This window comes from Poromitra crassiceps, assembly GCF_964638095.1.
Source record: "Poromitra crassiceps genome assembly, chromosome: 4".
NCBI classification, from domain to species: Eukaryota; Metazoa; Chordata; class Actinopteri; order Beryciformes; family Melamphaidae; genus Poromitra; species Poromitra crassiceps.
This window is the reverse complement of record NC_139626.1, coordinates 32,533,868-32,561,560: the sequence shown is the minus strand read 5'-3', so window position 1 is coordinate 32,561,560 and position 27,693 is coordinate 32,533,868. Positions and strand designations below refer to the sequence as shown.

The 27,693-nt window shown below is 43.0% G+C and overlaps 1 protein-coding gene across 3 annotated transcripts in view; it reads left to right on the top strand.

The window, feature by feature from the left end:
• Window positions 1-2,975: 2,975 nt before the first annotated feature.
• Window positions 2,976-27,693, top strand: part of LOC310775273 (carnitine O-palmitoyltransferase 1, liver isoform-like) — a 45,408-nt gene continuing 20,690 nt past the window's right edge. For all 3 annotated transcript variants that reach the window (XM_083635405.1, XM_083635404.1, XM_083635403.1), the window contains exons 1-8: window positions 2,976-3,063; window positions 14,935-15,077; window positions 16,550-16,689; window positions 21,517-21,688; window positions 22,205-22,306; window positions 25,238-25,375; window positions 26,083-26,160; window positions 27,371-27,478. In XM_083635405.1, coding sequence (XP_083491531.1) covers window positions 14,937-15,077; window positions 16,550-16,689; window positions 21,517-21,688; window positions 22,205-22,306; window positions 25,238-25,375; window positions 26,083-26,160; window positions 27,371-27,478 — 879 coding nt within the window. In that variant the 5' untranslated portion in view covers window positions 2,976-3,063; window positions 14,935-14,936. The remainder of the gene's footprint in view (window positions 3,064-14,934; window positions 15,078-16,549; window positions 16,690-21,516; window positions 21,689-22,204; window positions 22,307-25,237; window positions 25,376-26,082; window positions 26,161-27,370; window positions 27,479-27,693) is intronic.

Below are 27,693 nucleotides of genomic sequence, written 5' to 3'. Positions count from 1 at the left end.
CACTGTGCGTAACAGAATGAGACGCCATGAGCCGTCACTGTGCGTAACAGAATGAGACGCCGTGAGCCGTCACTGCGTAACAGAATGAGATGACGTGAGCCGCCACTGTGCGTAACAGAATGAGATGACGTGAGCCGTCACTGCGTAACAGAATGAGATGACGTGAGCCGCCACTGTGCGTAACAGAATGAGATGACGTGAGCCGTCACTGCGTAACAGAATGAGATGACGTGAGCCGCCACTGTGCGTAACAGAATGAGATGACGTGAGCCGTCACTGCGTAACAGAATGAGATGACGTGAGCCGCCACTGTGCGTAACAGAATGAGATGACGTGAGCCGCCACTGTGCGTAACAGAATGAGATGACGTGAGCCGTCACTGTGCGTAACAGAATGAGATGACGTGAGCCGCCACTGTGCGTAACAGAATGAGACGCCGTGAGCCGTCACTGCGTAACAGAATGAGATGACGTGAGCCGTCACTGTGCGTAACAGAAGCAAAGTGAGGAAGGCGTGTATTTGAACAAACAAATGATAACACAATGAGCTCTCTTCAAACATCCTGTGTAGGGCTATGTGACTGACCAAGGAGCATTAGATGGATGAACACAACCAAACCCTAACATGCACACAATTGTTCTCTCACACATTGAATGCTTGCTAATTCTCTTCGTCTCTTGCTTTATGCCTTGTCCCTTTGACCTGTCTGTCTGCCTCCCCCTGTTGTGTAGTGATCATCACCACAAGACAAACTGTACCAAGTCGCTAGCTTCACTGTCCGTACACACTTTATGATTGCTCACCACCCTCATTTTCATCTTTGTCATCATCACCACCACCTTCACCTCCACTTTCATTGACCCAACTCTAGCTAAGATTGTAAACTATTCTCCATTCCTAAGGGTCAGTAGAATAAGGTGTTAAAAAAAGAAATGTCTGTATCATAATTTAAATATAAAAAGTGCACTATTATAACTATTGCCTGTGATAAAAAGAAGAATTATGGTTGAATTGATGGTCAAAATAAAGAGAGATCCACCTTATTGTTATGGTTATAATAATAAACCCTAAAGCCGTGTGTCTTGTCTATTTAGTATTTAGTTTGTGTTAAAGTTGTGTCTGTCCATTGTATGTGGCTGTGTTCCTTTTAACATGTGTTCCTTTAACATGCAGTAGTTAATGCCAAAAAAGCCTTAGACAACTTTGCAAGCAATTTGAGCAGAATGCGAACTCATCTGCTTACTCCCAATTGTGGTATAAAGTAAGTAATATGAACACGGACATGATGGTAATTAATTCTCGAACCAAGGAGTTATAAATGGAAAATAGCATGGAACAGCAACAGTGGTCCGCAAACCGTAGTTTGATTTTAGGTTGGTTTCACCTGTCAGAGGTATTATAATTAGTGTTCTGAACAATAGTTTTGTGTTCGTCCACCCCACCTGCAGTAGCCTAACATTACACAGCTATAATTCACTGTGTACAAAGTCAATTATAACCAAATGGATTTTCAGTGGCTGAGGTACTTTGTGCTGCAGCAGCAGAACGAAAAGGATGTATGCTATTGATGTTAATTGAAGTGATTTATAAAAACAATGCTTGAAAGCTAAAAGTTAAAAACACATATAACAATATAATATTTTCCATAAAATCCTAAACAATAACATATAACAACAAAATACACCAGTTTCACCATCAGTTGTACGGAGGGTTACTTTAAAAATTGAATCTGACACAATTACTAATTACCTGTTAAAAAATGTAATCAGTAACATACTCCAAGTACAACAATATAAAAGTACTGTAACTGATTACTTTCTGTTACTTTTGGATTACTTTGAAACAAATGACCTGCATTTGACGAGTCTGGGGACATGCTTCTCAGGAGGAAAAACAGCTCTGTAATACTCATTTCAGACCTTATGTGTTAGGCATTTTTATTGATTAGTTTTATTCATTTATTCGGATCCCTATTAGCTGCCACTTACGTAGCAGCTACTCTTCCTGGGGTCCACACACTACAAACATAACATAAGACATAACACATGTAACAAATCTCAATAAAAAAAACAATAAAAGAAATAATCTAAAAATACTAAAATCACAAAACATGTAACAAATCTCAATGAAAACAAATGACAAAATAAATAAATTACAACATCAAATTGCATTCTGTTGTGAGAGATAAGTTTGATTAATTAAGGTTAGGGTTATTGTGTAGTTGTTTTTTTAACACATGCCTTGCTGGGTGCTTCAACTTGTTCCACATTGTAATGGCCCGATACATTACAGAGCTGCACACTGCATGCCATCTGTTCTGGGTTTTGGTTTAACCAGAAAACCCCTAGTGGCCTGCGTTCAGCCAATCTATTTAGTGTCACCTCTTTCTCATTAATAATAATACAATAACAATATTTCCATCTTTGGATTACAGTAAACTGATAGTATCTGGTTTCTAGTCATTTATTTTTTGGGTGCATTGGTCCTTTTAAAGAGTTTTTTTCAAGAGTGTTTTTTTCCTCCTTTAGGTTTTTTAGGTTTTATTTATTTGCACCATATAATATCAAACAAAGTAGACAATAAGAATAGTCAATATTTACAGTGCACAACCACTTTAATATACAATATACATTTAATGCATTTTAAATTGTAATCCTGCTACTAGTAATCCCTAATTTGTTACTAAAAGTAACTGTAATTTTGAACACATATTTTCATACATATTTTTCAGTAAGTGTAAGGGATTACCTTACCTTACCTTTTTTGTATCCTGATTACAGTAACCAGATTACAAATCAGTGTTACTTCGTTACTTCATTTGACTGTTACTTCACTTCCCAAGCCTCGGCCGCCCCCTAAACATCACATCACAATGCTTTAAGTAACAGTAGCTCACATCTGAATGGCGATATTTCCGACAGCACGCGAACGCAGCACCAGCCTCCTCCTCATCACTAGTTTGCTAGGGCCTGTCTGTCAGAGGAAGCTGCTTCGTTTCGACCACGTCAAAGTTACTCTTGCCTGATTCCCAGTTCTTGAATTTATTGTTCCTATAAACAACAGGTACGATATCTTTTCTGTCTAACTTACTGTATTATTGTGCATTGCAGTGTGTGGAAATGGTCACACCAGAGTCTTGGTTCGCTTGTTAAGGCTATATCGTTAACGTTATATGAGCTGTCGTTTGTGTTGCTAGTGTGGGCAGGCAGGGCACTCGGCTAGCCAGCTAGCGGGAGCTAATTTGTTAAACAACGTTAGCTAGCGTTAATCAAGGGGCTTTATGTTGTGTTTACCCATCTAACTTAGCCAATATCGTATACAATCGGTAACGTTATTACTTGGTGGCCACTGCGGCTTTGACGGAAATTAATGAAGTAGTGGAATAGCTTGCTACATTTAACATTGCTACATTCTAAATGTACATCTAACGTTAGCTTTTTGGTAGCGTTTTAGATTATTACAAATCAAGGCATTCACAAAATATGCATGCAAAGAAGGGCTTCGGCGGTGGTGGTGTGATGATGATGATTATTATCATGATCACAATTCATAGTCGATGAAGCTCCATTTAGAGCTGCTAACTTTATGTGGAACTTGACGATATAATATAATAATAGCAGCTATTTCACCTTGAATAACACAAGCCTAATTAAGCCTTATATAACTATGGGGTTATTTTTGAAATCATTTAGTTCATCACTCTGCTCTCTGTTTGTTAAACCGACTTCTCTTTCTCAGATCATGTCGGTTGTCATCTGTCTATCTGTGTCTATATTTAGCCTACTTTAATGTACTGAATTGCTCAGTTTGGTCACTGTTATGTTATGGAAACGGCCATTATATGATATGTATCGCCTATATTGGTCATGTCCATGTCCATACCCTGGCCTGAGGAAGGACATGTTATTTCCACTCAGAGCTCACATATTACTTCCAATCAGTAGAGGATTTCTTCTGAAACACTGAAGCCTGCACACCCATTGATGACACGGTGGCTCAGTGGTTAGTACTGTTGCCTCACAGCAAGAAGGTCCCGGGTTCGAACCCCGGTCCGTCCCAGGTCCTCCTTTCTGTGTGGAGTTTGCATGTTCTCCCCGTGTTCGTGTGGGTTTTCTCCGGGTGCTCCGGTTTCCTCCCACCACCAAAAGACATGTATGTTAGGGTTAATACTCCTGTCAGTGCCTCTGACCAAGCCACTGGCAAAAGAACTGGAGTTGGTCCCCGGGCGCTGCACTGCGGCTGCCCACTGCTCCTAGTTCTAGGAAGGTTCCTAGTAGAGGATGGGTCAAATGCAGAGGATGAATTTCCCCATGGGGATAAATAAAGGATAACTTACTTAGGCGGATTATGACATGACGGGCTCCTGGGGCTGGATACATAAAGGCCCCCCCCCTCACAGGGCACATGCGCACAATTAAGCCCAGAATAATAACTAAGACTCTGGGCCAGGTTTATCCATATATTGCATCAGGCGAGTGCCCGGGGGCACCAGCCAATTTGCCTTGTTGGGGGGGGGGGGGGGGGGGGGGGGCACCACACATTCAAATTCAATTTTTTATTTCTTCAATACTAAAAGAATATATGCATAATGAGAAAGAATCGTGATTGGTGTGTAGGTGCCCACCCCCCTCCATCACATTTTAATTTATCCAGTTCAAGCATTTTGTGTGGTGAGAGAAAACCTGTTCACCAGACTAGAGGAACTGCTCAGAAAAGGTAGGCTGGAAACTACTTCCCCAAGTGTGCTCACCACAGTCAGGCTTTTCTTAACCCTGCCTGTTAACTGTGGGTGAGAGATCTTCACAATTTAAAGATCTCTGTCTCTCACCCTGTCACTAACTGTAGACTTACGGGTGAGAGATCGTTTTTCACAACTTAAAAGAGTGAAGAACGAACTGGTCGAGTTGATGCTTCTTGAAAGGGTTTCTCTTTGAACTGGACGTGCGGTTTGTGACGCTTATAACAACCACAATAACGGATAGCCTATGCATTGCAATATATTCAGTTGGCCACGCTGATCTGGTGACGGTCTGAAAAAAATAAACGACAGAGCAGTAATTTGGTGGCTTAAACAACTGAGTTGGTTAGTTTTTACACCAACTTTGCTGGCTGGCGGTGTTCACTTCGAGCCAATCACAGTGCTTAAAAAATCCAGGCCCACCCAATGGGCAAGCCAGGCCCAGTTTAGTCTGAGCCATGGAGCTGACCGATTGTGTTGTAAAATAATCCACAAGGATGGCTGGTGTCCGGCTGATTGTGGTGGGCTGGTCTGGACTGAAGTCCAGGTTCAGCCCATTCTCTCAATGTGCTGCTGCTTTCATCTTCTGCAGGTCCCACTGTCACATCACCTCACCTGAGGTGACTGCTTGCTACAGGTTTTGAGCTTGCCTTTGGTGGTATGGAGCCTTCCTTGTCTGTGGTGCTGAAGTTGCATTAGATCTCTGTGTAATGTTTGTTTTAGGGTTTAGTCTTCACCTCAGCCGGTGGGCTATGGGGCGCCTGGGCCCGGTAGGCCCGTTGGGTAATACATCCCTGTGCACACGTCACCTATATGCTTCAACCTGAACTTGGCTCTTAGAGGGTAGGATTTAAACAAGTGGTCAAAGCATGGCTTACATGATCGACTAGAAGAGAACTAATGATTAGTAATGGGTTAGAGCAATGCACTACACCGAGTGCTGCATAGCCTGAAGCCTATGTGTCAAATACTGGCCAGCTATACCATTGACTGTATATAGGTCAGTGAGCTATACTAAATGTTACAACAGGTCTGTTTAAATCACTTACCTATTCAAGTAAAACATTGATAAACATTGATAAGAAAGGCAGTAACTGTCTCAGTTTTGTCTAGTTATGCCATGACATAAAGGGAAATACTGCTCAATTCAAGAATACACAAATAATATTTTATGTAGCATGCAAGCATGCAACGCAAGCTATTCACCTTTGGGTAACAGTCACCTTTTGATCACAAAATAGGGCACTTTTGTTTGTTTTTGTTTTTTTTCACTTAACTGAACAATTTTTGAGTAGTTGTTGAGTCTGCCCAGGTATCTGTCACCTTTTTTCACACTCCTCCATGAGTTTGCATCCCTGACGAGCTGTAGACCAATCTAATCTTTCCTGCCACACTAATGTAAAGGCTTGACTTGCTTCATTGACAGTGAATGAGAGAATAACTGTCTACTCAATGTCTATGTTTACATCCAAGTCAGCTTTAAGTTTACATCCAAGTCAGCTTTAAGTTTACATCCAAGTCAGCTTTAAGTAGACATCCAAGTCAGCTGTATTTCATACTAGTGAAGTAGTGATACATGAAAACATGTCATGTCACTAACACCCCAACATCCTGGGGTATTATTATTGTTATTGGTTCTTGTTATGCAGGACATAATGAGTGAAATTTGAGCATAGAAAATGAACATCTTTCATAGTTGAAACTCGATGAGGATACTCCCATTTAAAACAATCTCACAAGTGAGTGTCAGTGCCATCGCTTTTACTGGGTTATTTATGATTGTGATAGCAGTAACCTGAAGAAATGACATATTCGCCTGTTGCCATAGTGACACACAAAGTACTGAGATGTACTGGGATTTTATTTTCCCTCTTATGTATTCCTTGTGTGTGTGTGTGTGTGTGTGTGTGTGTGTGTGTGTGTGTGTGTGTGTGTGTGTGTGTGTGTGTGTGTGTGTGTGTGTGTGTGTCCGTGTGTGTGTCCGTGTGTGTGTCCGTATGTATGTGTGTGTCCGTATGTGTGTATACGTACGGGTGTTTACTGTTTACGGTGTATGTACGTGTGGCGGGGGCCGGGGGGGTGTATTAAAGGTATTTTGTACCGGAAGGGAAAAGGCCATAAAACAATGACGTGAATCTATACACTATCATTACACTTTACAACAATAAGACAATATTAAAAGAATCAGGTAGAGACAATAAACATAACAATAAATTAGAGACATTTTTAAAGAATCAAAAACAACTGAATATAGCATATCAAGTGACTAGGGCAGGGCGATATAGCAAAAACTGGTCAAACAGGTAGAGACAATAACAGGTAGAGACAATAACAGGTAGAGACAATAACAGGTAGAGACAATAACAGGTAAAGACAATAAACATAACAATAAATTAGAGACATTTTTAAAGAATCAAAAACTGAAAACTGAAAATAGCATATCAAGTGACTAGGGCTGGGCGATATAGCAAAAAGAAATCTATCGATACAAAATATTTCAAATCAGTCGATATTGATAATTTTTAATGACCTATTAAAGGCCATGAGAAAAAACGGAGCTAAGCTGCTCTCTCCCATGTGCTCCAAGTGCGAAGCAGAGACTAAATAAACACCAACGCCAGTGAATATGTTTGGGTGGGATTTGTGGGAAGTTTAGAATTTGTCTGTTAAATGATTGGCTGTTTGCGTGTCACTCATAGCACGCTCGATTAGCAAGGCACATATCTATATATTGAACTACTGTATTTTTATATTATATTGATGAAGTGTCTATCGCCAATATTGCTATTGTTTTATCGCTCAGCCCTACATGTGACACACTTGATCACATCAGCAACATTTTTAGCAAGACAAATCCAGCTATTCTAACAAACACACACGCACACACACACACACACACGCACGCACGCACACACACAAACACACACACACAAAATTTATTTGATGAGCTCAGTTATGTCTTGATCATCAGGTTAAGCAAGTTTGACGGCCAACTCGCCTAAGGACTTTTCCCACTACTTTTACAGTCCGTTTTGTGGTTTGTGTGGCTCAAATATAAAATTCATATCATATCATCATAGCCCTGTCCTTTCCTTTCAGCAAACAAATTATGGTTCCAAACAAATTGGTGTAAGATAGATGATTGGAAATCCACCTTTGAATATTAAGGCTTTCTCTTCTTCTTTTTGATCTCACCTTCACAAATGAGTATTTGACATCTTTTCTTTCTATTTTCTTTTCAGCATTGTATTCCATCACTTTTGATCAGTTTGTTTCTGTATTGCATGCAGTGTGCAAGTAAAATATGCTTGAAAGCTAAAGTACCATTGCGCTCTCTTCTCACATAGCTAAACATCTTCTCCAGTCTGTTAGGAGTCTGACCTGTAGCCAGGCATGCATCAGGTCGGTAATAGCTCATTCTGTTAGTCAGCTGTGTTCCCCTCTCTGTAACCTATAGCCTGTAGCCTGTAGCCTGTAGCTACTAGCCCCTCTGAAGTGCTTGCTGCTTACCCACTTTAGTTTACCCATTTAGCCTGCCTCCTCTCTCGCCATTTCCTGCTCCCCGCGGCTCCACTCTGCTCTCTGCCTGGCGTGTTTCCATCCATCTGTGCTGGAGGATGGCAGGAGGATGCAAAGTTCTTTTGCTATCTGTAATCTAGTCGGCACATTTTGAGTGAGGAATAAAGGCTAAGAAGTGGTCATTTACAGTCGGCTTTTACATTAAGCTATGAAATAAAATACAAGACTATCTCACTTCTTTAGTTAGTCTATTGACCTTTTAGGATTCACAGATGTTTGGACAGAGCTTACTATCCAGAGCTCTGTCCTTGCATTATTAATGTGACTCAATCTGTTGAGCTTGATCATTGTCTGGCAGTGATGCTGCCATGAAAGCTCTAGTCTAGATCATCGAATTGGAATTTTACATTGCGGAGATGCAGAGGATTAAAGGTGCATTCAGCAATGTTTTTGTGTGAAAATAAGTGCTAAATTGCTCTATATTCTGACAGCAATCACTGAAATAGAGTGTTCGGTCAGTGAGTTGAAACCCCCAACCTCCGGGTGTACTCTGTCTCTCTCCTGTAGCCCTGCAAGCAAGGTATCTCCGTCACAGTAACTCGTAGAGACTCAGGGGTGGCGGCGTTGGATTAACATTTCTCTGATTGGATAGTGGGAGGTGGGCGACCTCCCACTATCCAATCAGAGAAAAACACAAAAACATCGCTGAATGCAGCTTTTAACACACTACCAATGCAGATGAAGCTCTTTCTCTGAGTCAGATGCAAGGGAAATCGGTAACCAACATTTTGCGAAGCGGCCCCTTCGGTGTGTGTGGGCGTGCACGCGGTGCACTGCAGTCGGTGCTGCTGAGCGGAGCAGAAGGTGTGTGTTGTCTGTGTTGGCACTCAAAGAAAAGGCTTCAGGTGACCACGGCTGAAATTGCCTGCAGGCATGATGACTGCATCTCCCTGTGCCAGATCTCCTAAAGAGCAGAGCCCAGCCCCAATGGCACTCGGGAAGGATGTGGGAATTTTCTGTGTGTGTGTGCTTTAGCCATTTTTAGAAGCACACAGACGAGCAGACGTGTTTTGTGTCCAGTGAGAGTGACTAAACCTCCTGGCTTTATCCAGAGCCTATCTGTGGAGGAAAATCAATTCCCTTTGTCAGGAGGAGGAGAAGCACTAATTGGCTTAAACAAAAAACCACCCAATCCCCAGCGGCAGCCAGTCAGCACATTCCCATCAACCTGCATACATCTCAAGCTGACGTTGCATCTCAACGGCTAACGAGTCTGTAAAATATGTCTGTTGCTTGAGATCTTCTAATAGTGTGCGAGCATCAGATGGCTGTGTTTCAACAGGCTCAGACGCCCGTCCACTAACTGCTCTGATGCCACTGCTTCATTTGTGATCACCATTCATAACGCATGAGGGTATGATTCATTAGGGTATGATTCATAACGCATGAGGGTATGATTCATTAGGGTATGATTCATAACGCATGAGGGTATGATTCATAACGCATGAGGGTATGATTCATAAAGCATTAGGGTATGATTCATAACTCATTAGGGTATGATTCATAACTCATTAGGGTATGATTCATTAGGGTATGATTCATAACTCATTAGGGTATGATTCATAAAGCATTAGGGTATGATTCATAACGCATGAGGGTATGATTCATAACGCATTAGGGTATGATTCATAACGCATGAGGGTATGACTCATAACGCATGAGGGTATGATTCATAACGCATGAGGGTATGATTCATAACGCATGAGGGTATGATTCATAACGCATGAGGGTATGATTCATAACGCATTAGGGTATGATTCATAACTCATTAGGGTATGATTCATAACGCATGAGGGTATGATTCATAAAGAATTAGGGTATGATTCATTAGGGTATGATTCATTAGGGTATGATTCATAACGCATTAGGGTATGATTCATAATGCATTAGGGTATGATTCATAACTCATTAGGGTATGATTCATAACTCATTAGGGTATGATTCATTAGGGTATGATTCATAACTCATTAGGGTATGATTCATAAAGCATTAGGGTATGATTCATAACGCATGAGGGTATGATTCATAACGCATTAGGGTATGATTCATAACGCATGAGGGTATGACTCATAACGCATGAGGGTATGATTCATAACGCATGAGGGTATGATTCATAACTCATGAGGGTATGATTCATAACGCATGAGGGTATGATTCATAACGCATTAGGGTATGATTCATAAAGCATGAGGGTATGATTCATAACTCATGAGGGTATGATTCATAACGCATGAGGGTATGATTCATAACGCATTAGGGTATGATTCATAAAGCATTAGGGTATGATTCATTAGGGTATGATTCATAACGCATTAGGGTATGATTCATAATGCATTAGGGTATGATTCATAACTCATTAGGGTATGATTCATAACTCATTAGGGTATGATTCATTAGGGTATGATTCATAACTCATTAGGGTATGATTCATAAAGCATTAGGGTATGATTCATAACGCATGAGGGTATGATTCATAACGCATTAGGGTATGATTCATAATGCATGAGGGTATGATTCATAACTCATTAGGGTATGATTCATAACGCATGAGGGTATGATTCATAACTCATGAGGGTATGATTCATAACGCATGAGGGTATGATTCATAACGCATGAGGGTATGATTCATAAAGCATTAGGGTATGATTCATTAGGGTATGATTCATAACGCATTAGGGTATGATTCATAACTCATTAGGGTATGATTCATAACTCATTAGGGTATGATTCATTAGGGTATGATTCATAACGCATTAGGGTATGATTCATAAAGCATTAGGGTATGATTCATAACACATTAGGGTATGATTCATAACTCATTAGGGTATGATTCATAACTCATTAGGGTATGATTCATAAAGCATTAGGGTATGATTCATTAGGGTATGATTCATAACTCATTAGGGTATGATTCATAACGCATTAGGGTATGATTCATAAAGCATTAGGGTATGATTCATAAAGCATTAGGGTATGATTCATAAAGCATTAGGGTATGATTCATAACACATTAGGGTATGATTCATAACTCATTAGGGTATGATTCATTAGGGTATGATTCATAACTCATTAGGGTATGATTCATAACTCATTAGGGTATGATTCATTAGGGTATGATTCATAACTCATTAGGGTATGATTCATAACGCATTAGGGTATGATTCATAACTCATTAGGGTATGATTCATAAAGCATTAGGGTATGATTCATAACTCATTAGGGTATGATTCATAAAGCATTAGGGTATGATTCATTAGGGTATGATTCATAACTCATTAGGGTATGATTCATAACGCATTAGGGTATAATTCATAAAGCATTAGGGTATGATTCATTAGGGTATGATTCATAACGCATTAGGGTATGATTCATAAAGCATTAGGGTATGATTCATAACTCATTAGGGTATGATTCATAAAGCATTAGGGTATAATTCATAAAGCATTAGGGTATGATTCATTAGGGTATGATTCATAACGCATTAGGGTATGATTCATAAAGCATTAGGGTATGATTCATAACTCATTAGGGTATGATTCATAAAGCATTAGGGTATGATTCATAACTCATTAGGGTATGATTCATAAAGCATTAGGGTATGATTCATAACTCATTAGGGTATGATTCATAACGCATTAGGGTATGATTCATAAAGCATTAGGGTATGATTCATAAAGCATTAGGGTATGATTCATAACTCATTAGGGTATGATTCATAAAGCATTAGGGTATGATTCATTAGGGTATGATTCATAACTCATTAGGGTATGATTCATAACGCATTAGGGTATAATTCATAAAGCATTAGGGTATGATTCATTAGGGTATGATTCATAACGCATTAGGGTATGATTCATAAAGCATTAGGGTATGATTCATAACTCATTAGGGTATGATTCATAAAGCATTAGGGTATAATTCATAAAGCATTAGGGTATGATTCATTAGGGTATGATTCATAACGCATTAGGGTATGATTCATAAAGCATTAGGTTATGATTCATAACTCATTAGGGTATGATTCATAAAGCATTAGGGTATGATTCATAACTCATTAGGGTATGATTCATAAAGCATTAGGGTATGATTCATAACTCATTAGGGTATGATTCATAACGCATTAGGGTATGATTCATAAAGCATTAGGGTATGATTCATAAAGCATTAGGGTATGATTCATAACTCATTAGGGTATGATTCATAACACATGAGGGTATTGCTCTAGGCTGCAAATTGGTCTCTTGTTTTCTTTTCCAGTTGATGGCTTGCATTATGTTCTCATTATTAAGTGGATCATTCGTATAAAAAAACAAACAGCTGTTGAGATCTTCTTACCGTTCTTACCTTGCCGTCTTTTGAAAACTGCTTTTGAAATAACAGTGCTGGTAGCAAAAAGCCCAGAACAAACTAATGAGGGTCATCCTTAACCTCAGCCCAAGAACGCACATTAGCCCAACCCATTTTAAAAGAGTTAAATTGGCTCTCCGTTGAAGGTAGGCTAACCATATTAAATCTGCAAATTCTCTGACTGGTTTTAAAAACGTTCTGAAAACCTTCTTGCTGAGTAAACTAGAGTAATGTGTAAGCCTTCCGTTGTCATGGTTATTGAACTTGTGTGTTTTTGTTGATTGTTCTGTTTGGTTTATTTTATATTATGTGTTGCCATATGTCCTGTTTTTATAAGACCAGGGACCATGTTGGAAATAAGTGTTCACACTTTTACATGTCTCTTCCTTGGATTCTGTTCTGCTATATAGGGCTGTGCGATTAATCGATTTTGAATCGTAATCGAATTAATTAGTTAGGACGATGTTAAAAAAATGAAAATCGAAAAATCGTTTTTTTTTTTTTTTTATTAAATTTTTTAATTTTAAATTAAATTTTCACTTTAACTAGGGTAAGTACGTTACGCGGGGCGGCTCTCTCTCATGTACGCATGCTGCTACTTGTCCATTCTCCCAGCTGTAAAGTCTCTCTAGAGGCTGTGATACTGGCTACTAAAAACAGCAGCGCAATGGACTTATTTCAACACCTCCGACCAAAAAGCAGCTTGTTGCACTGCGGGCTGTAGCCTACAAGATAACGATTGCCACAACACACTCACGCGCGCACACGAACACAGACGTTATCACCGGACGATGAAACGTTGCCTTTACAGTTCACATAATAACAAAACAACACGTGAGGCCACCGAGTACTGATAGATTGGCTGTATTCATGGCTGTAAGTTAGCAGCCTCAGCTGACTCACCTGTCCCTGTGTGTCTGAATTTCCCCCTAACTGCTATCGCAGTTCCACGCATTCCTGTTGTGACTTTGTGTTATTCTAGTACAGATATAACTCCGAGCACGGGTGGTCGCTTAGACACTAATATAATTATCTCACGGAGGAACACGCAAATCCACCAGTGTCAAGTTAGCAAGCAACAGCCAGGAAGTTAAGCATAGCAGCGGCAAGCTAAAACAGTAGTTGAGTTGTTCTACCTTCAGAGTAAAAGCGTAAATTGTCAATTATGGAAAAAAGGGGGGAAAAGAGCTCTGCAGGGCAACAAATGTTTAGAGAAGTATAATAGTATAATAAATCGAAATCGAAAATCGAGTTTTGAGAGAAAAAATCGTCAATTTTAGTTTTAGGCAAAATCGCACAGCCCTACTGCTATATCCATAGAATCAATCAATCAATCAATCAATCAATCAAAATCAATTAATACCCCTATTGAATGATTACCTATAAATGTCGGATATAGCTAGGTTTCACATGTTTGAGCTTCAAAGCAGCATGATGCTGGTCATTGATTGATTGTAATTTTAGCTTAGATCCTTACATTACATCATTACATTGAAGGTTTATTTTGAAAGGGTGAAGCTTTACGTTGCTGTTTGCGTTGCTTGATGCTTGCCACTAATCCACCTGTAACATTGAAACAGGTGGTGTTTGTACACCTGCAAGAACCATGCAGGTAAAACAATGTTTGCAGCTTTCTTCAAATGATAACATTGCTCATTGATCAGTCAGTAATGGCGTGCTGCTACAGGTACATGTTCAGCTGAAGGCACTGTAGTGCCATCATACCTGCTCATCGGTATTGTTGTGTTTGAAGTTTGTCGCGTGTCTGGTCTTCCATTCCCTTCCTCATCTCCTTGACTGTTAGCTAAGTCAATATTGACCTAAAATTGTAAATAACATGTAGGGATGTAACGACAACCGGTTTGAATGATAACCGTGATAAAATTCCTTACGATAACGGTACCGTTTAAAATTTTCATTATCATTAAAACCGTTCAACAACAGTCTCCCAGATGCAAACGTGCAGCCTTGGAGAAATTATTTCAGTGAGTGTATCAATGCTTTTTGGGTCTGAGATTTCAATATAAAACATTGTAAAATGATTTCAGTGAGTCTCTCAGTACTTTTTGAACGTTTTCAGCAATTTCTTTTACGAATACCATGATAATACGATAACCGCGTACATTTTGGTCACGATAATCGTGATGTGAAATTTCCATACCGTTACATCTCTAATAACATGTAAATCTCTCTCCCTCCTCCTCGCCCCGCCTCTCTCCCTCCTCCTCGCCCGCCTCTCTTCCTCCCTCTCTGGCCCTCCTCTCTCTCAGTCATGGCAGAGGCCCACCAGGCGGTGGCGTTCCAGTTCACGGTCACCCCGGAGGGCATCGACCTGCAGCTGTCCCACCAGGCACTCACTGAGATCTACCTGTCTGGCCTGCGCTCCTGGAGGAAGCGACTCATCAGACTCAAAGTACCTCCGCGCCGCCTGTCACACGTCCTGTCTGCTCACGTTCAGCTCGTGCCTGCTTCTCTGTCTCTGTAGTCCCAAACCGTGTAATCATCACTACACTCAGTGTCAGGCGCGCAGGCTACCCTCTGCTCCTGGTTATTGCTGCTTGTTGTCCTTCCCTGCATGCCAGCACTCACTCGTCTGTTGTGGAAGAATCCCTCCCGCCTCCCATGTCTCTGCCCCAGACACCGTCTTCCTGTTTCTAGCCTCCATTTTCCCGCTCAGCTGTGCTGCTTCAGTCACATCATCAGCACTGAGCTACGGATGCAGGGAGCGAACAGACCCAGTGTACACCAGATGCAGTACGGCTCGGTGCGGATCCGGGGAAACTGCCCGAACAGACTCTCGCCCATGTTAATAGATGGGCGATACATGCGGTACGGAAAGAATACGCACCTGTTCTATTTTTGTCAGATCCCGCATGCGCCTGGCAGATGACATGGGTGTGGGTCTGTTCAGCCAGCTGCACAGAGCTGTACCGCAGCCGGTGGATATAGGCCTTTTCAGCTGACCCCGTAATTAAAAGAAAAAAGGGAGATTTTGAGTGCTAGAAACTAGCAATGGCCACGCCTTGTTCCTCGCACCGGGCACAAAATAGGGGCCCCTTAGATTTTGGATATCATAATATCGTGATATCGTATAAGTGTTGTCTTTTCCTGGTTCTAAAGGCTGCATGACAGTAAAGTGGTGTCATTTTCTGAACTTACCAGACTGTTCTAGCTGTTCTATTATGTCCTTTGACCCACTTAGTCTTTAGATCCACATTACTGATGATTATTATTCATCAGAAATCTCATTGAGTAAATATTTTGTGAAAGCACCAAGTTACAACTGAACATTTAGCCCACTCCATAGACGACAACACACACACACACGCCCGCACACACACACACGTATGTATGTACAGTATGTATGTATGTATGTATGTATGTATGTATGTATGTTTGTTTGTCTGTCTGTCTGTCAGTCAGTCATTCGGCTTTGTTAATCACATCCCTCGCTCTGTCAAACGCAATGGTAAATGGCCTGCATTTATATAGCGCTTTTATCCAAAGCGCTTTACAGTCAGTAGGTACATTCACCCATTCGTACACCGATGGCGGCAGGCTACCACGCAGGGTGCTGGCACACCATCAGGAGCAATTTGGGGTTCAGTGTCTTGCCCAAGGACACTTCGACATGCAGACTGGAAGAAGCGGGAATCGAACCACCGACCTCTTTTATCCAAAGCGATTAGTGGACGACCCGCTCTACCTCCTGAGCTACAGCCGCAATGCAGATCATATTTGAGCATAATATTGAATGTTGAAACAACAAGCACAACCTTTGTTGCCAAGGTGGAAAGGCAGCAGCTTCAAATGTCATGCGAATGTTTCCAGGAAGAATGGGATTTCACATCAGCCTGTCTTCTTCTTCTTCTCTTCCACCAACAGAACAGCGTGATAACGGGGGTTTACCCTGCCAGCCCCTCCTCCTGGCTTTTTGTGGTCATAGCAATCCTGGCTACTATGTACACACGCTCCGACCCGTCCATGGGCCTCATAGCCAAGATACAGGAGCACTTGCCAGTCAGGTAACGCATCTCATTATTCACTGTGAAATCTAAGCCTGTCTAATGAGGGATGGGATATTGTCTCCAGTCACCAGATGTTGGTGACATGGTTTATAAACATCTGGGGCCAGTTGCACCAAGTGGTCTTACGACTGGTCTTAACTCATTGAGTGCCAGCCACTTTTGGAGAACGGACGCTCCCAGTGCCAGAGTTTCAGAGCGTTTTCAGTGATTTCTCGAGGCCCACAGAATATTGTGTGATATTACTATGTAAACACTGAACACGCACAAAGAACGATGAGACTCTATTCTATCATCTGCAAAAAAAAGTTTATTGATCCCATTTTCCGTTCTTTAGTTATGAGCCGGAGAAGATAGCTTGATTCATCCAAAAACAGCAATTTTTTTCTAGAAGCTGAGATAATTGGCCTTTTGTGAAATTAAACATTTCAAGCACACACTGACTCTGAAGCTAATCTTTTCTAATGTAGTCACACCTCAAAAATAATTTCCTTCAATAAAACAGTTTAGGCCAGGGAATTTTGTTTGGCAGAATAATATTTTTAGCTACAACCAGCAGCGCTGGCCCCTGCGTGCGCTGCTGGTTGCAGCTTCTTGCTGGTCTTGATTTGCTGCTGGTGGGCATCGGATATTCTGGCTTGCGTTTGTCAATCCTGTCCTGCTGCCTGGGTCTGTCTGGGTGTTGCGTGCTGCTCTGCGTGCCCCCCCCCCCCCCCCCCCCCCGCCCCGCCCCGCCCCGCCCCGCCTCGCCTCAACTGCACACTCCTCCTCCTGTCTGTGGTGGCTCTCTGCTGAGTTTGCTGTGCGCACAGTGAAGGGTGCAGCTTTTTTACAGCGTTCCGCGTGTGTTTGTCACCGGCAACGATGCTTCCAGTTGAGAATAATAACTCCACGGTGTGGATGTGCGGATGTGCTGTCGCAACCGACACAGAGCGGCTCAATTGTGGGAGCAGATTGGCTGCTGCAGGCACAGCTGCAGTAACGTGCTTCAGCATATCGATGCATACGGATGCGATGCGATTTCCGTTTCCATAACGACTTCTTCTTTGTTTTTTCCTTGCCTTTCTGTTATGTGGAGAGCACTGTCGCCAAATAAGGGTTCTGTAAAATAGGTTATAGACCTCCAATAGCTACAATAGTTGTACCAGAGATGTATCAGGGATTGATCCACGTCCCACCGTCAAAAAACGCAATTGACGACAACCGTCGTCATTGGCACTCTACGTCAGTATTTGAATTGACGACAGCTGTCGTCATTGGCATTCAATGAGTTAAGCTACGCCGGTCGTAACTTTACGACCTAACATCTGGTGAGTGGTTTATAAACATGTGGTGACATGCTTTAAAAACATCTGGGGCCGGTTGCACCAACTGGTCTTAACTATGCCTGGTCGTAACTCCTACGTCGGTCTTAGTTAAGACCATGGACTTACGCCTGTTGCACCAACACGGCTTACTCTGGTCTTAACTACGCTGGTCATAGCAATGCGCGTTCATGTGAATTGTCGGGGAATGCCCTCTGATTGGCCCACATGTGCCTCGCGCCGTCACCCACTACTGTATGTGCGTCACTACACCCTCCCTCCTCCCACCCCCCTCCTCCTGTGGAAGCCCCGGGGGAAAATGGCGGCGGCGATTAGTGTCAGGGAGTCTGAATGAAATTGAATGTAACGTTCCCAATTCTATGTATTAAATTCTAAAAGAATTAACGGCAACATTTGGGAAGGCTAAGCCACACAAGTAGTTAGTTATAATCTAACGTCGTGCTTTCAAAGACGGCGAACTGGCGATGTTACGACGATGACGGTCAAAAAGGTCTCCGCGGAGATCTCTGTTACAGGCAGGCTCTACGCCTCCTCCTGACGAGGCGTAGGAGTTACGCCTGGTCTTAGTGAAAATAAGGCTTAAGTCGTCTTGGTGCAACCGGCGTAGCTGTAGGTCGTAAAGTTACGACCAACTTAGCTTAAGACCAGTGTAAGACCAGTTGGTGCAACCGGCCCCAGATGTTTATAAACCATGTCACCAGATGTTTATAAACCATGTCACCAGATATTTATAAACCATGTCACCAGATGTTTATAAACCATGTCACCAGAAGTTTATAAACCATGTCACCAGATGTTTATAAACCATGTCACCAGATGTTTATAAACCATGTCACCAGATGTTTATAAACCATGTCACCAGATGTTTATAAACCATGTCACCAGAAGTTTATAAACCATGTCACCAGATGTTTATAAACCATGTCACCAGATGTTTATAAACCATGTCACCAGATGTTTATAAACCATGTCACCAGATGTTTATAAACCATGTCACCAGATGTTTATAAACCATGTCACCAGAAGTTTATAAACCATGTCACCAGATGTTTATAAACCATGTCACCAGATGTTTATAAACCATGTCACCAGATGTTTATAAACCATGTCACCAGATGTTTATAAACCATGTCACCAGATGTTTATAAACCATGTCACCAGATATTTATAACCCATGTCACCAGATGTTTATAAACCATGTCACCAGATGTTTATAAACCATGTCACCAGATGTTTATAAACCATGTCACCAGATATTTATAAACCATGTCACCAGATATTTATAAACCATGTCACCAGAAGTTTATAAACCATGTCACCAGATGTTTATAAACCATGTCACCAGATGTTTATAAACCATGTCACCAGATGTTTATGAACCATGTCACCAGATGTTTATAAACCATGTCACCAGATATTTAAATTATAAACAATGTCACCAGATGTTTATAAACCATGTCACCAGATGTTTATAAACCATGTCACCAGATATTTATAAACCATGTCACCAGATATTTATAAACCATGTCACCAGAAGTTTATAAACCATGTCACCAGATGTTTATAAACCATGTCACCAGATGTTTATAAACCATGTCACCAGATGTTTATAAACCATGTCACCAGATGTTTATAAACCATGTCACCAGATATTTATAACCCATGTCACCAGATGTTTATAAACCATGTCACCAGATGTTTATAAACCATGTCACCAGATGTTTATAAACCATGTCACCAGATATTTATAAACCATGTCACCAGAAGTTTATAAACCATGTCACCAGATGTTTATAACCCATGTCACCAGATGTTTATAAACCATGTCACCAGATATTTATAAACCATGTCACCAGAAGTTTATAAACCATGTCACCAGATATTTATAACCCATGTCACCAGATGTTTATAAACCATGTCACCAGATGTTTATAACCCATGTCACCAGATGTTTATAAACCATGTCACCAGATATTTAAATTATAAACAATGTCACCAGATGTTTATAAACCATGTTGCCTGTTAGAAGTATAAACATTGCTGATGAAGGTTTGGAGCCGCCAACAACAGTGAACTATGTTTTGTGCACAGAGGGATTAGCATAGTGGAAGTAACCATGTATGGTTCAAATAGTCCTTTCTTCTTCTCACTCCTCCTTTCTCATAGTCCATCTCTCTGTCTTGCTACACTCATTTGATCTTTTTCCTCTTCATCCCATCTATGCACTGCTCTCCATTTTCTCTGTCGCCTTCTCTTTTGCATTCACTTTAAAGTAATTGGATAATGGCCAAATGCATTGATTTGAAAGGGGACAAATTCATTGAAGACTTTGCAGATATGACTGCTGTGAAACGGCTAGCTCTCGTAATTCATGTCACATTCTCTCATTTCTTCCTTCCTCTTTCCTCGCCATCTGCCCCATCCTCCACTCTCCATCCTCCACTCTCCATCCTCCACTCTCCATCCTCCACTCTCCATCCTCCACTCTCCATCCTCCACTCTCCATCCTCCACTCTCCATCCTCCACTCTCCATCCTCCACTCTCTATCCTCCCTCCACTCTCCATCCTCCACTCTCTATCCTCCCTCCACTCTCCATCCTCCACTCTCCATCCTCCACTCTCCATCCTCCCTCCACTCCCCATCCTCCACTCTCCATCCTCCACTCTCCATCCTCCACTCTCCATCCTCCCTCCACTCTCCATCCTCCACTCTCCATCCTCCACTCTCCATCCTCCCTCCACTCTCCATCCTCCACTCTCCATCCTCCACTCTCCATCCTCCACTCTCCATCCTCCACTCTCTATCCTCCACTCTCCATCCTCCACTCTCCATCCTCCCTCCACTCTCCATCCTCCACTCTCCATCCTCCACTCTCTATCCTCCACTCTCCATCCTCCACTCTCCATCCTCCACTCTCTATCCTCCACTCTCCATCCTCCACTCTCCATCCTCCACTCTCCATCCTCCCTCCACTCTCCATCCTCCACTCTCCATCCTCCACTCTCCATCCTCCCTCCACTCTCCATCCTCCACTCTCCATCCTCCACTCTCCATCCTCCACTCTCCATCCTCCACTCCCCATCCTCCACTCTCCATCCTCCCTCCACTCTCTATCCTCCACTCTCCATCCTCCATTCCCCATCCTCCACTCCCCATCCTCCACTCTCCATCCTCCCTCCTCTCCATCCTCCACTCCCCATCCTCCACTCTCCATCCTCCCTCCACTCTCCATCCTCCACTCTCCATCCTCCACTCTCCATCCTCCACTCTCCATCCTCCCTCCACTCTCCATCCTCCACTCTCCATCCTCCACTCCCCATCCTCCACTCTTCATCCTCCCTCCACTCTCTATCCTCCACTCTCCATCCTCCACTCTCTATCCTCCACTCTCCATCTCTTTCATCTTCCTTCTACTTCTTTTTTTATTCTACCATTTCTCCCACTCACCGTTCTCCCCCCCCTCCCTCCTCCCTCCCCCGTCTTCTCCCGCCCTCCCTCAGCCAGTCTCTGAGTGCCCAGTGCCAGACGGTGGTGTCGGCCGTGCTCTTCAGCACCATGCTGTGGCTCTCTCTCATCTTCACCATGCGCCTCTGCCTCAAGCAGCTCCTCTCCTACCACCGCTGGATGTTCGAGCAGCACGGCAAAATGTCCAACACCACCAAAGCCTGGGTGGTCAGTGTTGTCGCACACCATTTCCCCCCCCCCCCCTCTCCTTTCTTTTACATCTATTCCACTAGCTCTTGTATCTCTCCATCCATTTATCCCTTCTACTTGCACAACTCCACTACTTCCTGAAATGAGTAGGGCATGTTGGTTTCCTGTCCTACACTATTGGATGAACTGATTAATGTCAGGTGTGGCTGACTGCTGCAGTCACAACAACAGTGATCAGGCACACCTGACATTAATCAGTTCATCCAATAGTGTAGGACAGGAAACCAAGATGCCCTACTCATTTCAGGAAGTAGTGGTGTTGTGCAAGTAGTCTATTCCCTGGCTTTTAGTGTCAGGTTTGAGTGGCACTTTTATTATGGTGTTGTGGATAAGAAAGTCAGATTTGCAAGTCCAAGTGCAGAGCGAGGTTCAGGACATGTGCTCATTGTTGTATTTTGTGTGTGTGCTTGTTTGTGTGTGTGCTTGTGTGTGTATGTGTATGTGTATGTGTGTGTGCTTGTTTGTGTATGCCAGGCGCTGGTGCGGATCTTCTCGGGCCGACAGCCCCTGCTGTACAGCTACCAGGGCTCGCTGCCAAACCTGCCTGTGCCCGCCGTCAAGGACACGGTCAAGAGGGTGAGACGGCATGACGAGGCGCACTGAGACCTGACTGTTAAACACTTCCTGCCTCCAGTTTCACTGAGACCTGACTGTTAAACACTTCCTGCCTTGAGTTTCACTGAGACCTGACTGTTAAACACTTCCTGCCTTGAGTTTCACTGAGACCTGACTGTTAAACACTTCCTGCCTCCAGTTTCACTGAGACCTGACTGTTAAACACTTCCTGCCTTGAGTTTCACTGAGACCTGACTGTTAAACACTTCCTGCTTTGAGTTTCAGTGAGACCTGACTGTTAAACACTTCCTGCCTTGAGTTTCACTGAGACCTGACTGTTAAACACTTCCTGCCTCCAGTTTCACTGAGACCTGACTGTTAAACACTTCCTGCTTTGAGTTTCACTGAGACCTGACTGTTAAACACTTCCTGCTTTGAGTTTCACTGAGACCTGACTGTTAAACACTTCCTGCTTTGAGTTTCACTGAGACCTGACTGTTAAACACTTCCTGCCTCCAGTTTCACTGAGACCTGACTGTTAAACACTTCCTGCTTTGAGTTTCACTGAGACCTGACTGTTAAACACTTCCTGCTTTGAGTTTCAGTGAGACCTGACTGTTAAACACTTCCTGCTTTGAGTTTCACTGAGACCTGACTGTTAAACACTTCCTGCTTTGAGTTTCACTGAGACCTGACTGTTAAACACTTCCTGCTTTGAGTTTCACTGAGACCTGACTGTTAAACACTTCCTGCTTTGAGTTTCAGTGAGACCTGACCGTTAAACACTTCCTGCCTCCAGTTTCACTGAGACCTGACTGTTAAACACTTCCTGCTTTGAGTTTCAGTGAGACCTGACCGTTAAACACTTCCTGCCTCCAGTTTCAGTGAGACCTGACTGTTAAACACTTCCTGCCTCCAGTTTCACTGAGACCTGACTGTTAAACACTTCCTGCCTTGAGTTTCAGTGAGACCTGACTGTTAAACACTTCCTGCCTTGAGTTTCAGTGAGACCTGACTGTTAAACACTTCCTGCCTTGAGTTTCAGTGAGACCTGACTGTTAAACACTTCCTGCCTTGAGTTTCAGTGAGACCTGACTGTTAAACACTTCCTGCCTTGAGTTTCAGTGAGACCTGACTGTTAAACACTTCCTGCCTTGAGTTTCAGTGAGACCTGACTGTTAAACACTTCCTGCCTTGAGTTTCAGTGAGACCTGACTGTTAAACACTTCCTGCCTTGAGTTTCAGTGAGACCTGACTGTTAAACACTTCCTGCCTTGAGTTTCAGTGAGACCTGACTGTTAAACACTTCCTGCCTCCAGTTTAACTGAGACCTGACTGTTAAACACTTCCTGCTTTGAGTTTCACTGAGACCTGACTGTTAAACACTTCCTGCTTTGAGTTTCAGTGAGACCTGACTGTTAAACACTTCCTGCCTTGAGTTTCACTGAGACCTGACTGTTAAACACTTCCTGCTTTGAGTTTCAGTGAGACCTGACTGTTAAACACTTCCTGCCTCCAGTTTCAGTGAGACCTGACTGTTAAACACTTCCTGCTTTGAGTTTCAGTGAGACCTGACTGTTAAACACTTCCTGCCTTGAGTTTCACTGAGACCTGACTGTTAAACACTTCCTGCTTTGAGTTTCAGTGAGACCTGACTGTTAAACACTTCCTGCCTCCAGTTTCAGTGAGACCTGACTGTTAAACACTTCCTGCCTCCAGTTTCACTGAGACCTGACTGTTAAACACTTCCTGCCTTGAGTTTCACTGAGACCTGACTGTTAAACACTTCCTGCCTCCAGTTTCACTGAGACCTGACTGTTAAACACTTCCTGCCTTGAGTTTCACTGAGACCTGACTGTTAAACACTTCCTGCCTCAAGTTTCAGTGAGACCTGACTGTTAAACACTTCCTGCCTCAAGTTTCACTGAGACCTGACCGTTAAACACTTCCTGCCTCCAGTTTCACACACATCCCTCACTAATCCTCATAACCCTCATAACGTCTCCCCCTTTAAAGTCGAACTGAACCTGTTCGTCACGTGCGTCGCAGTCCGTTTCAGACTGAAAATCTCTTAGAGATTATAGTTTTTGTTTTTTGTTCATGTTTCATGCAATTGGGCAAGTTAGTAGTTAGTTTATGGGATGGGAATTCTGCCAGATGACAGGCACTAGGTGCCATTTTCTACTTCATTGGGAAGACAAAATTATCCTGAAATGAAGATTTGATTGACAGCTGCCATGTCGTGATATGATTGGTTGAAATGGGTTAGAAATTTGATAGTATTAGGTGACGTCAGCAAACTGTAGATTCAATGAAATCTTGGAATATGAACTTTTGATGTGAAAAAGTGTGAAAAACTAAAGAAATTTGATTTTTGTGATTTTCTTTGCATACATTATTAAATTGGTGCACTGCATACCCAGGTATTTGAACTAAAAGAAAAGTTTTTGGGTTCAGCTCGACTTTAAATAGAGCGAGTATATTTGACAGATGAGAGGAGACAAAATAAAATCGAGATGCCAGAGAAGGCCTTGGTGAGATTTGGTCCGAGATCAGCGGAGGTATTATGTGGTTGTCGGGATGTAGGCCTTAACCAAATCACAAGTTTTGGGTATTGGTTTAACAAAAACAAAAATGAGAAGGGAGCTCCTTGAAGTTTTTTTACAAAAATAGTATTTAATCCCGATGTAGTATATTCGTGTCCACAGCAGTGTTACAAACAGAATATATCTTCATAAGGGTACATGGTCAAACAAAAACGCTACGTGCGTTTCAACCACACAGGGTCTTCATCAGGCTGGAATAGTATTGGGCATTGGTTTAAGTCAGGACTTTGATTTCATCCTCTGTACAGTATCTCTCTGTCATTTTTCCAGTCAATTATCTTGTATTAAATGGTGCTGTGTGCTGTATTTTGTCTCCCATGTATCTCTGCGTCTCACCCATGCTCAGTACCTGGAGTCGGTGCGTCCTATGATGGACTCCACGCAGTTCGAGCGCATGGCCAAGCTGGCCTCCGAGTTCGAGAGCAGCCTCGGTCACCGGCTGCAGTGGTACCTCAAGCTCAAAGCTCTCTGGGCCGCCAACTACGTAAGTGGCTGACCACGGTGTTTTGTTCAAGAGCAGCTACTGACCACGGTGTTTTGATCAAGAGCAGCTACTGACCACGGTGTTTTGTTCAAGAGCAGCTACTGACCACGGTGTTTTGATCAAGAGCAGCTACTGACCACGGTGTTTTGATCAAGAGCAGCTACTGACCACGGTGTTTTGATCAAGAGCAGCTACTGACCACGGTGTTTTGATCAAGAGCAGCTACTGATCACAGTGTTTTGATCAAGAGCAGCTACTGACCACGGTGTTTTGTTCAAGAGCAGCTACTGCCCACAGTGCGGTCTCAGCTGTCCAAAGCACATTTAAAATACCATTAACAATGTGCTGTGGTCTGAATTATTCATCGTGGCTGGATGTGTAGGTGGTGTATGACTGCTGGTAGGTTGCATGTTATCGCTCTCAATAAGAAGTGTGTGTGTGTGTGTGTGTGTGTGTGTGTGTGTGTGTGTGTGTGTGTGTGTGTGTGTGTGTGTGTGTGTGTGTGTGTGTGTGTGTGTGTGTGTGTGTGTGTGTGGTTCATAGGCAGCCTGGCTGTGTGGAGGAGAGGGTGCTATCTGTACCCTTAGGTGCCCATGAATGTCTAACCCGTTATACTTGATTCCCTGAAATTTTAATATAATGTGTGGACTCAAATAAAGAGTGTGTGTGTGTGTGTGTGTGTGTGTGTGTGTGTGTGATCTCTCCAGGTTAGTGACTGGTGGGAGGAATACATCTACCTACGGGGACGGAGCCCCCTAATGGTTAACAGTAACTACTATGGCATGGTATGAAAATCCTTCTATATGCTGTCACTCTGATACAGTGTTGATGTCACTCTGATACAGTGTTGATGTCACTCTGAGACAGTGTCACTGTCACTCTGATACAGTGTTGATGTCACTCTGAGACTGTTGATGTCACTCTGAGACAGTGTTGATGTCACTCTGATACAGTGTTGATGTCACTCTGAGACAGTGTTGATGTCACTCTGAGACAGTGTTGATGTCACTCTGATAGTGTCGATGTCACTCTGTGTCGATGTCACTCTGAGACAGTGTCGATGTCACTGAGACAGTGTCGATGTCACTCTGATACAGTGTTGATGTCACTCTGAGACAGTGTCGATGTCACTCTGATACAGTGTCGATGTCACTGATACAGTGTTGATGTCACTCTGAGACAGTGTTGATGTCACTCTGATACAGTGTTGATGTCACGAGTCAACAGTGTTGATGTCACTCTGATACAGTGTTGATGTCACTCTGAGACAGTGTCGATGTCACTCTGAGACAGTGTCGATGTCACTCTGAGACAGTGTCGATGTCACGAGTCAACAGTGTTGATGTCACTCTGATACAGTGTTGATGTCACTCTGATACAGTGGTATCGATACTACGGATCGTGAGGCAGAGAAATGAATTGCAATATTAGCTGCATTTCATACATTTCCACTGTCTTATTCTTAGCAATATTTAAAAAAAGATTGAAACTGTAGAGATGATAGACAGTGGACTTCAGGAGGAGCCCCCCCCCCCCAGCACTGCCCCCCTCCCTCACCATATCCAAAGCACTGTGTCTACGGTGAATTTGAGAAGTTCCTGGGATCCATAACCCCCCAGGACGTAAAGTGGGAGGCTAACGTAGGCACGCTTCAAGAAGGCTCAGTGGAGGTCCTACTTCCTGCACCAGCTCAGGAAGCAGAACCTGCCTAAAGAGCTGCTGATCCAGTTCTACACCCACTACTTGCCCAGACGAGCCTTAAGCCCGCCTAAGGCTGCCGCTGATTCGTCGAGCCGGCATGGTTCGGCCAATCATCTTAACTGCCTGTGCATGACGAGATGGATTACGTCGAGAGAATCTCTTTTGATCTCGCGAGGTTATCCATCTTGCAAGCAAGGTTACCCGGACGCCCCCAGCTTTAGCTTTTAGCTAACAATCACCAATGCATTGTCGCATTAGACTGCCTCTCTGTCTCTGTTCCCTCTCCCCATGCAGGACTTCCTGTATGTGACGCCCACACCCATCCAGGCAGCCAGGGCGGGCAACACCATCCATGCATTCTTACTGTACCGCCGCAAACTCAGCAGAGAGGAGATTAAACCTGTGAGTTCAGCCTCAGCTGTTACACATACATGACCTTTACACCCTCCAGTAGGTGGAGAAACTCATTATTCACGTTCACCTCTCTGCTGTGGCCTTGGAAGACTAGCTTGCTCCTCTTGATCATCTTCACCAGGGGTTTCTTCTCAGACGTAGGCATGTCTCACCATGGACCCCTAAAGCCCAAAGCACACTGGTGCCGCAGCGCCGTGTCACAT